The 12,464-nt window shown below is 32.6% G+C and overlaps 1 protein-coding gene across 1 annotated transcript in view; it reads right to left on the reverse strand.

The window, feature by feature from the left end:
- Nucleotides 1–2,094: 2,094 nt before the first annotated feature.
- The window catches only part of LOC133332277 (MOXD1 homolog 2-like), a 29,883-nt gene continuing 19,513 nt past the window's right edge, over nt 2,095–12,464 (reverse strand). The window contains exons 6-10 of the mRNA XM_061540679.1: nt 11,136–11,305; nt 10,237–10,399; nt 8,679–8,814; nt 5,998–6,166; nt 2,095–2,496 (exon numbers count right to left, since the gene is read on the reverse strand). Coding sequence (XP_061396663.1) covers nt 2,158–2,496; nt 5,998–6,166; nt 8,679–8,814; nt 10,237–10,399; nt 11,136–11,305 — 977 coding nt within the window. The 3' untranslated portion in view covers nt 2,095–2,157. The remainder of the gene's footprint in view (nt 2,497–5,997; nt 6,167–8,678; nt 8,815–10,236; nt 10,400–11,135; nt 11,306–12,464) is intronic.

Genomic DNA, 12,464 nt, shown 5'->3' on the forward strand with positions numbered 1-12,464 from the left:
ATGGTTGTATGCAATGAAGTAGTACATCATAGTATGATGTTTCAACTTTAGTATGCAGTATATCATCAATATAAATATAGATAAAGTTATATGTAAATAGGTAAATACGCTCTCGACTTCTATTGTATATGACTTTTTGACATGTAAGATTTTTAAATTCTAAACATAAAATAGTTTTGCTCTTAAAATAAAACAAAATTAATTCAATAAATATATACATCATATAAATCAATTGCTAAGAAAAAAATAGTAGTAGGAATGAAGGATAAGTTTACCCCCACGCGCTTTGGGGAGATATAGTAGATAAATTTTTGCAGGTATACAAGTCAATTTCGTTTGACATTTGTAGTTTCGGTTGCGTCACCTTTCTGGAAGGAAGATCTCATGTATATCTCACGAATAAGCCATTGTCTAGCATATTTTGATAACGTCATACATAATATGGAGATTTAATTTGCTGCAAGTTTCTATTATTCTTTTTTTACAATATAAATGTTCCGTCAATAGGTTTATATATGTGTATATAGTATTTGCTGTGACACATTTTGTATTAAACATATATATATATATATATATATATAGTTAAGGGGTTTGATTGTATCGTTTGAAATAATTAATTTTATCTCGCCTTTAACAATTGTACAGCAAATTTATGTTAATATACAGACCGCTTCACTATATATGTATGTATATAATACAGATATTAATTCAATGTGGGCCCACCGCATCAAAGATGAAACAATCACCACATGTGTAACGAAATCAGAAAATCCTTTAAAAAAATACACTAATTTCAAATTGTCGGAACTATTGTCAATATTTAGTTTACCCCTAATCTCAAATCTAATTAGATTGTAATAAAATTATATATATATATATATATATATATTTTTTTTTTTTGTAAAAGGAGAAAAAAGAAAATTCAAACATCAATAAGTTTTATGTGTCCATTAATGGTAACAGACACATATGTATGTGTGTGAATATATAGATCACAATATAAAATACAGGATCTGGAATTCTAATATTGTATCTGTTAAAAAGAAAATTTGTATTAAAAAAAAAAAACAAACAATTATTCCAGTCCAATTTTGATCCTATGGTATATCTCCATAACAAAAGCTGGTGGAGAAAAAATTGAGCCAATTTCAGATTTTAACAGGACACAAATTAGCGGAAGCATATGTTGTGTTGAACTGTGTTCTATTTGAGACAATCTTTAATCATTCCATTCTTCAAGCTGATGCCAATATTCAATATGAACTGAGTAAAATATACGTATATATATATTTGTGTGAGGGAGGACCAAAAACATTTAAACTACAACACCGGAATTGAATATTTATGTATATATTTACATATACATAAAACAATTGATTACGGGATTTTAAGTTACAATTTTGTGTATTTCTATCGGTCTAACACAATGTTTTTATTTCATATTAATAAATTTTTTTTTTTTGTTTTTGGCAACTTCGAGTGCCGGTATAAAAAAGAAGAACCGAGGAATCATCGCTACTTAACATTAGGGTTAGCTAGGCTATAATATTCTAAAATAATTTCGGGGTTTTCTTATCAATACATTTATAATTGGGATAACTCATATACTTCTTAATCAGTCCTTGTATCAGTTATAAACCTATTTAGTGCTATGCATCTGCAGATGGCAGGCTGGACAATTTACATGTCCCATCGTCGACATTTCGACGACGTCTGAACATGGGGTTGGGGTGTTAACTAATCATATAAAGTACAATATAACTGTACTCTAATGCCTATGTGGACTGGGGTGCCAGCTATTACTCTACATGCTAGTGTGCGTGGGTATGAAGGAGTGTAGGTGAGTACCAATGTTAAAAATATTTTCATCTCTATACAAAAAAAGCAAATATATTTTCAAGTTTGGTTTTTAGAACAGATCTAAAATTAATGGACACAATTTGTTATTTACACGAATCTATGCTAAAAACCAACTAAAAGGAACAAACGAAATGGTTAGAAGGAAATACAGATAACGAAAAGAAATGAATATCTGCATATAAATTTCCGTGCTATGTCTGTTTGTGTTGAAACTTACGAACGTACGTATGTATGTATTTTCCGTTTGTCGTTACTCAACCCACAATTGTGTGGTAAATGTGTGACATTTTAAATCTTTTACGACGTTAGGAACCACCACCGCCATCGCCACCAAGACCGTTGCCACCTGGATAAGGCCGAATGCTGCACCATTAGAAGATGTGTCGTCAGAGATGATAGCGCCACCGTAATCGTTCGGCTATAGCTTTGGGCTGAACATAATCCATCTGTCGCAGAGCTCCGGCTGCTTCGAGCAGCACCTTCGATGATATTGTTGTTGTCGACTTCATGAAGAACAGGAAAATTGATGTCAGGCGCTGTTTCTTCCGTCACAAACAGTCTCTTGTGTTTGCAGTGTTTCTGCTTTTTGTAAGTTTTCGTGATGTTGATGTTAAATCCCTCGAGGTATTCCGTGCTCTGTTCCCAAGGAAGATGGAAGAAGAGAGAGAGCAAAAAAGAGAGAAAAAACACAAATTTATGGTTAAATTAAATGGATGAAATGCAGTTCTACTTCAACGTTCTGATGCCATTCTCAGATGTAAGTTGTCGGTCTGTTACCTGTCTGTGATGAGTCTTGAGTTGGGTATTATTAGCAGATGCAGCGGTCATATTGACTGCAACAAAGAACCCATGAAAAAACCTTCCGACATTTTTATCACCTGCGCCAGAGGGAAAGTAAAGGAATGGCAAACAGAAGAATGCCAGAAAAAGAAATGACGTTTATTTCAAAAACATCTTTGGCATGTCTGATGTTACGTTTATGAGCGACAGCACCAGCACATCGTGCCACCTTTATATTGATATATCTAAATTGACAAAAGGAAATTCAACGTAACAGGAATTGTATGGTACCCGTGTATATTGGTAGGTTTTTGATCTGGTTAAAGCTCAAGAGATTGATTGAGGAATTTAGCTGCGGTGAAATGTCAAAAGTATCAAAATCATTTAATGCTTAAAGAAATGTGTTCATTTTTTAACTTTAAATTCCAAAGTAAGTTAATTTTGTTCAGAACCATTGGTTTATCAAGCATTTTCTAATCCAATAAAAATGTCGTTTTTTTGGTTCTGTACTTGTGGTCAAGAAATCAAAGTTTTTGTCATAGTTAGAGCTATGGATGTATGAAATAAAAAATGTCACATATATGATTTTCGAGGACGATGATTACAAATCTGTAAAAAATCAAAGAGATGGAGCCTCTGATTACAAAATGGAGTCAGATGTTGACAATTCAACAAAATTGATTAAATCCCCAATGCACCGAAAATTTTTCATAGTTTTTGGCACGGAAATTTTCTACCTAATGATAATCTACATATTTATTTACAACCAATTTGGTAGAAAGTGCCCAAAATATGGAAATTTGGGAGGTATTGTAATATGAGTGAACCAGTGTTGCTAATCTTTGGTAAGAAGATTTGCTACCCAAAATGAAACCATTCAAATTCAAATTATATTTACATATGGGCACTTCCGCAGTCACTTGCACGACTTTCAGAGGCAAAATCAAACTTAAAATGTTAAATAAATCAAAAAGAATTAAATTTTTTACAATTCTCTGTAAATACTTTTTTGAAGAAAGTTAGGAGTACTATCACTGGTAAAAAAATTTGAGTGCCGCCGGTTTCTATCTTTCGAGATAAAAGCCACAAAAGAGCGGTCACTCACGCGACTTGAAATATACATGACTTTAAACATCATTGCTAATAATGTGAGAACTCTGCGAATTGTGTGAATATTTTGAACTTTTAATATTCTTTACATGAATAACATATATCAAAAATTTTTATGGCACTTTCAAAATTTAAAAAAACAAATTGGCCTATCCTTTATTTGCAAAGAATTTTTCTCGGTCACTCACGTGACATTTTTGATTTTCCAGTTTTTATTTCGGCAGTGTCTGCATTTATAGTCTATAAATTAGTATTTATGCTATTTTTGCCTTTACTTTTAAAGAAACAAATTCTTCGAATTTGGTTTACCTCTTGCGGGAAATGCCCATATTATTTAATACTAGCTGACTCGCAAACGTTGCCTTAGCAGTATTGTTAAGGAATATTTTTCGACATTTTAGATTTGTTTTCCAAGTTCATACCTTAAGAAAATGTGGGTAAACTGTCCACAAACATTTTTGGTACAGATAAACTTTTTAAAAATTCTTCCACATATCGGTCAAGATCGATACATCGGATAATTCCTTGTTGTATAGAGTTTCGAGTTTTAGTTGGTTTTGAAACTACTGCGAAGAAAAAAATGTAGTAAGCACCTCGAATGAGAATACACTTTAAGATATCCACGATTATTGATGGTCAATGATAAAATCATCAATGACAAATCCGAGCTTATTGAAGACCCTTAACAAAATACTGCTTAAAAAATATTGTTCTGTTGGGTGTTTAAAATCCTTAACCCCGATGTACTTAGTAAACGTAAATTGGAACTGTAGCGTATACGTGTTGATACAACGTATACGTTGCAACATCCATAGAACCTAATTGTGCACGCATATCGGCTTACTTTTATAATTGGCTCTAATTTGAGTTTTCGGGTTCCCATGTGGTTTTAATGTGGACAATTTTTTTATTAAAGTCCTGGATTTGAAATAGCAGAGGATATAATGCTGTAACACAATCCCCACCGATTTAAGGAACTTTTAATGCGCACCATATGGTGGGGATATAAAAAGGGAACCATTGCGTTTTCAACACATTTGTATAATTACTATATATTACTTCAAATTTCAAAGGTTCATATGCAAATTTGTATTTGGATTTTAATTGATATGTGCCTCTGCGAAAGCCAATATGGCTTTCCGATTCTTTTCAGGAAATAATTGGCTTCCTTGACGGTTTCCGGGTATATAGACCTATTACGACAGCTTGGTTATGCTCTGTTCCTGAACTTATATCCCTCCCACCAATTCTGTTGAACTCTTAAATGAGTGTTTTTTACTTCTCTGGCAATCTGTTGATCAGTACGAACTGATGTTCTTCTGCAGCCTTCCTCAGTGATTGACTGTCTCTACTGATCTAGTTGCATAAATCCGAACAATAATAACCAACATGATATGTTTGTCTTTGTAAAAGTTATACAGCATGTATTATCTTTGCAAATTTGATGCATTATTTTTCTCCACCAGTGTATATCAACGATGTTGGTCAATATAAGAAAGATCGTAATTTTAAGATTTTTTTCTTTGTTCAATATTAAAACCTCCACATATTTTGCGCGAAAAAATATAAATATTTGATGGTGAACGGATTTGGAGTCACGGATTCGAACCTATGACCCAAAACTAATTGATGTAGTACGATAACAAAAATATATATATATTTTTTTTTTTGAAAATGGAAACATAAATTATGATCAATATTAATGTAAAAAACTAATTGATGTAGTACGATAACAAAAAAGTCATATTTTTTAAGATGAAAACTTAAAAAATGATCAATATTACTTAAATCCACGCACAAATTTTGAAGAACGCTTTTATAAGACCAAACGTCCTTGTATGGAGAGAAATGCGATAGAAAAAAGCTATATATCGGAACCGCCTAATTTCATGCGTTCTAAATGTTTAAGATGGATTTTCCAACAAAATGGCTGTAATTAAGCTTTCCAATACGTGATTTGCAGAATATTTTCAAAATAGTTCTTTGGTCCCTCTGCAGTTATTTATTTTCTACAGAAGATGTTGTTATTTAGCATTCCGGATTTATGGTTGTAGAGAATGTGTAATGTGAGGGAATGTTTTTATATGGCCTCCAACCATTTTTGGTATGTTGAATGTCCACCTCATTTTTGATGGATATATAAATAAATAAATGAGTCGGTAACTCGCTCTCGATTCAAATAGATATTACAGGCTTTTGTCTGTCAATTTTAATAAAATTTCATTTACAATACAATAGTTTACTTACGGGAACGACATGATTGCGTGCCCCCCAACATAAGGGCTTGAATGAGCCTTTTCTCGTAGCATCCTGAAACTCGTTGAATTGGTTTTGCCAGTCATACGATAACAATCTTGTTTCGAGTGTCATGCCAGCTAATTCCGGTGGAGCGGATATCAGCACGGGGTTGGAGTCCCTAGAAATAAATGCAAACTATATTAAAATATTTAAATATATATATATATATATATACTAGCAGACCCGGCAAACGTTGTTTTGCCTTATCAGAATTGCATCAATATAGGGTGAGTAAAAATAAACGCATTCATGGAAAATATATTTCAGAAACTATTTACAAAAAAATGTACGTCAAATTTCCACAATAAAAAACCAGTAAGGAAAGTAGTGAAGTCGTACTGGGCCAACTATATGATACCCTTCACCACTTTGGGTATATTCTAAATATGTCTCCTAACAGACTCCGCCTTTTCGAAAGAACTTTTACATGACATTGAACAAACTTGAATATGTGATCTGGAACCTATGCAAGATTAGAGTCGTTTGCGTATAATGGGGCAAATTTATGTAAATCGTTTTTATTTACATAAATTTAATCTCAATCAGATACCCTTTAGACTTAATTCCGTACGTAAATTATATATCTAAATCTGAACCGATTCTCACGAAACTTTGCACACATTATTGTAGACTTAATTTCATACGCTGTACCAAATTTCGTGCAAATCAAAAGATATATAGGGACTTTGGTACACCATTTACATAAAATCGGACGAATATATATAGGAGCTATATCTAAATCTGAACCGATTTTCCCCAAAATGAGCTTTACCAACTTTCATCCAAATCGGATTATAAATGCGACCTGCGCTTTTTTTACAATTTAACACCAACAGACGGAGCCGGAAATATAAATTCAGAAAGTGATTCTATGCATTTGGCAAAAGGAACCATGTGTCTATCACGTTTCCTTTTGCACAAAGACATAATACCCTGTACCACAGTGTGGTGGAGGGTATAAATATGCATAATATTTTCCTCATGACAGTACACAGAATATTATGTAATATTGTTATTGTTAAATATCAAATTATGTCAGTATGTGTCGTATTTCAGTTTATCAATTGATCGTACTTATTCCACCAAACATTTTTTAGGAGAAAGTCAAGTTTTGATCTAACTACTCTTATCTCAAATGATAATTATTATTCCTATTTTGATCACATTCGATTCATAAGTCATATAAAATGTGTGTTGCGCTCAATTACTCCAATCTCCGACTTTTTATGTTTTTCTCAAAATTTTCTTTGGAAAAAATTTTCCCACTGCAATTAAAAACAATCGAAGGAAAATGTGAGTCAAATTGGTGCAGCCGTTCTCAATGGAAACATTTTTCACATCATGAAAAATATATTTGAGGAACCATAAAGGCACATATAAGTTAGACACCTAGAGCATCTAATGTGCTTCCCGAATATAATTAAATTTTCAATAATACCTTCCATAGCTAGCTAAATTGTATTTGTAATGGACATTTTTGTATATCCTATGTATATATATCCTATGTATATGTATTGATCATAAAAACATTCCCACTTCAATTACAGACAACTAAAAGAAATTTTGAGTCTAATAGGTGCCACCGTTCTCAATTGATTAGTTACAATACATTTGTACATCATTTTTTATAAATAGATTTACATTAATTTTACTTCAATTTGATAAGTTATTTATTTCGTTTGACTCCCACGTGCTTTTCACGAAAACAGGTTATATATGAGTCGGTGTCGGAATACTTAACGTCGGCACACGCCGATTAAGCACCCAATATTTCATTGGGCAAAACACAAATAAACTGTACATCGCGCCATCTGTCGGACGAACTTGAAATTAAACACAAAAACACTACTCACGCCTTATAGAGCATATACGTAAAGTTTAGTGAAAAACCACAAAAAAACTAAATATTGCGCCATCTGTCGGATGAACTTCAAACTACACAGAAACACTCCTAACGCCCCATAGAGCATGTACATACAATTTGGTCCCAATCGCTGCAGTAGTTTTTGAGTTTAGCGATCACGAACATACATGTAATTTTTATATAGATATAGATATATATATATATGTTAACCTAATGTTACTGTTTCAATCAAATTTACATATTTATAATTTCATATTCTTTAATATTTTCCCATTTTGAATAGAATAAAGTCTCATAATATTGTGTCTTATGTAATTAATTTGTTTTTCGTGAATATTTTTTTTACATTCCCACGATCCAACTGGATATCTTTGTATACAAACATGAATGGATGTAAATCATTGCGGCACAACTGATATATTTTGCTGAAATGTTTCCTTAAAGCATTTTATTTCATTTTTATATTTACCAACCTGCTTTTAATGCTTGAATCGACCATAAAGTTGCTGCTTATTTGCTTTTCATTTAATTTCATAAATATTCGAGTTTGTGTACGAAGGACTACTTATGAATCTGAATTATTTTTACTTGATGCACTTTCATTTCAGTTGCCTTTCCTTTCCAGCACTGTAGTCCAACGACAACAACTTTTAACTATTATCCTCTATTATGCAATATTTTTATTGTTCTTTCAGTGGTTCCCATTCCTCCACCCAGCTTACAATGGAAATAGGAGAAAGTTAAGGGGTGTACCGTTTATACTTACGTTGCCAGCTGTTCTATGCCCAGTGAATGGAGCACCGTCGGTAGGCTAGGAAGGGAATGACAGGTTGTTAACTTATTTTGCCGCGGATAGTAAAGAGTCAATACAATGCAGCTTTCCTCCTTCATCGTCAGGCCACCTATAAAACACACAAAATAATATAAAGCCAGGCAAAAGGATACAAATCAAATAGTTGCGAAGGGGGATAAGTTTTATTACGGAAACCTAGTTAACACACAGACCGAAATAGGACCTCGCAGTCGAGTTACTTTTATATAGACTATGACTAACTCTCCAAACTAACAGGAATTCCAACTGAAAATTAAATTAGTCGGATCTTAATACTATTATTATAGGGTCCGATATGTTCTGATAATATATTTTTTGAAAACATTGATTATATAAATACTTTACATCCCCTTTATTTAATCAATTAATTTATCGATTTTTTTGTGTAATTTATAGAAAATATTTTTAAAAAATATGAGTGCCGTGCAAAAATTTATGAAAAAGGACATAGATGACAAAGCTGAGATTTTTATATACTTGAAGCCAATTTGGTGAAAATGGTAAGGATTTAAAACCACAAGGGTAATGTGGAAACATTTTCAAGACTTTCATGTCCGCAAGACAAAAAGAAAGAATAGAATACTACCGAAAACTGCTGAATTTTAAAATCTCCGTTTCGGTTTCGGAGATTTTAATATTGTTGATATGTGTGTTTCAACAATACTGCAGTGGTGGTTGTAGATGCTTTGCCAGACAATTAAAGATAGCTGTTGACACACCAAATGAATTCCTAAGAATATACTTTTTTAAATCTCGATTGTTTGAAATCGGAGAAAAAAATTGAATGAAAGCTAAGTACAACTATTGTTATTACCTAAATTTAATTTCTTATTGTAAAAACACTTTATAAAAATGGACACAAGGTTAAAGATTTCCGATTGAATTTATTTGTAGAATGGAACTCAAGTTCTAGTGATTATAATGAATCTTCTTTGAGTGCTGCAGAAAAATCATTTTATATCAGTTCTGAGTAGGAATGGGCCATAGAAAGTGATGCATCTTCTCATATGGGATATAATGATTAGTTTTCTGTTGACCTGGACATAAAAAATGTGATGGAGTAGTGATTGATAATAAAGGAATTGATATCAAAGTAGAATAGAATATACATTTAAATAATGTGTTATAAGTACAAGAGTCTTTAAATACATGGTTGAGATCGCATCGATAATGTAACCATCGTGTACTGTAATTGATTTTGTTTCGATTTTCATTGAAAATAGAAGTTTCGTTTCAGTATTTTTACTGGTGTGTCTACAATGACATATTTAGGTGTGATAAAACATGTACGTAGGTAACGTACAATATTTCGATAGAAATGCATTTGATTAGTTAATTTAATTGATTTCACGTACTTCACAAACCGAAACCCATATAATTTAAATCAAATCCTGATTTACAATCTATGCTCTAATACATATTTGAGCTTTTTGATGCTGATGAAAAAAATGCAATACATACATTTGATTAAACTCTTGCTGAACTTACTTACCTAAGGTTATTGCTTTACGTGACGAACTATCATAAATGCATTCAGCTACTAGTCTGTCGCCTGGCATTGCTTGGACGGGTGTTGACAGTCGTCGGAAGTCCTGATAGGCGACGTCTACATTGCTGTCGTGCGCAATTGGCGGCAACTCCTCATATTGTCGAATCTATAATATGTATTTAGGCTCCTTATTAGAAATGTATTCAGACTCTGAATATTCAATGAGGAAACATGACATGCAACTCATCACAAACTCCTCGGTGAACGAAAGTGTGCATACATGTATGTGTATAATTTATGGTTTGTTTATTTTTTTCCTAGGTAAACAATTGCACACAAGTTGCATTGTGCAATGTTTCCTGTGCTGTTAACAGGCATATATGCACAAATGACAATAAATACAAATTATAGAGAGGTTTTATTGACAAATCCACATCCAGAGAAATGAAACACATATAGGGCACTACAAGTGATGGGCCTTTGATATTTGTCGAATACACTACAGACCGGGCATGCCTCTTCAGCGAGGACCGTAAAATGCGACGCAATGTGTAAAAATGCTAAAGGCCAATTAGATTCTAAATCAGGCACTATAAATTCCATTTGTGGTAATCCAAAATGCACCTCGAATGTTTCCGATTTTTATTAGGGTTTAAAATGTCGAAGACGTGTGTAATGAACATGAACATTACATGTTTTAAATATATGTGTATATAAATGGCATTGTTCCATTTGTGTTTATACTAACCAAAGTTTTTCGTACCAAAATGCATTGGTAATAATGATAAGTGCCGTTATATATATATATATATATATATATTCTACATTATAAAGTTCGTTTAGGGAGTTAATCGATATGTTCACTGAGCGGCAAATATGTGTGCTGGTTTGTACATACGTACCTGGCGAAGTTTCACTTCCTTTCCAATTAGATGGGTGCGCATCATTACCGCAAATATACGAATACCCTCCGCCGGAAAAGCGTATGCAGTGCAGTCCTCCATACATTGTCCCTCTGATACGACTTGGTTTTGTCCTGGAGGTATTATGTGTCGCCAGTTAGGATCCATGCCTTTTGATTACGAAAAATTGCAATAATAGAAAAGTTTTTGAGTTACTTTTACTTATTCTAATTTCAAATAACAGACATTAGTTCCGTTCCAGAACCTAAAAGAATCTACTCATTTTACATGTTTTGTAACTTTTTACTCGAAACCCGTTCCTCAACCCTCAAAACTTGTAAAACATTGAAACAAATTTAAGAGAGCACTAAACAAAATAGCGTTCTCTTTGTAAACTTTTTACTCGAGAAATTTGACCGAGTAAAAATGGTAAACAGGAATGCCTACTTCTGATTGGCTGTTATGTTGATTTTGAAGTATTACCATCTAATTTTGGCATATTTACTAGATTTGCGTTCCCGAACTTTTCAAATTATTTTGTACTCTGAGAGCAATTTTGAAATGTTTCCCTTTTACTAGATTTACTATTCAAAAAGTACTGGAACAGACCAATTACTATTATCGATTTTGTGAAAAAAAAATCAAACAGTATTTGGGAATATTTTATCTGTCCCAGAACTACAAGAATTTACTAATTTGAACTTTTTGTTATAATTTCTTCTAACTCCGCGTTTTGGACATATTTTCCAACCGAATTGTCTCCTGGTATATCACATCTCCGTACCAAAAATTAAATTAATATTGAACCAAATTTCAAGGTATCCACCATATAACGATACTTCCCAACACTCTGTATTTTGGGAATTTTCTACAGGTTTTCCAATCGAATTAACCGTAATTTGATATTTTGGGTTCTCATCACATCCACTAAAAATTTATTAATGTTGACCCAAGTCGGTATATTGAGCATTTTGGACATGTTTTTCAACCGAATTGGCTGCAATTTGGTATTTTGTATCCACATTGGCTGTCAAATCTCATTACCAAAAATAGCAATATTTATTATAGCGCCATATAACGGTAGCTCCACTATTAAAAATTTTGAGAAATTCAAGGTGCAAGGTCCAATCATAACATGCGTTTTCTCCTAGGAGAATCCGTTAATTTTAGATTGTCATAAAAAGTTCATTTTTATTTGTTTTCTGACTAATTAATTGACTAAGAATTTGTTTTTTAATCTCTTAACACTCCTACGATCCATTAATGTTTCGATGAATACTAAATTTCCAACACCAACAGCATTTATTTATTTATAAACTCCACCATATT

Source organism: Musca vetustissima, unplaced genomic scaffold (genome assembly GCF_032173495.1).
Source record: "Musca vetustissima isolate MV318-11 ecotype Yass unplaced genomic scaffold, APGP_CSIRO_Mvet_v1 utg3525, whole genome shotgun sequence".
In the NCBI taxonomy this organism is placed as follows: Eukaryota; Metazoa; Arthropoda; class Insecta; order Diptera; family Muscidae; genus Musca; species Musca vetustissima.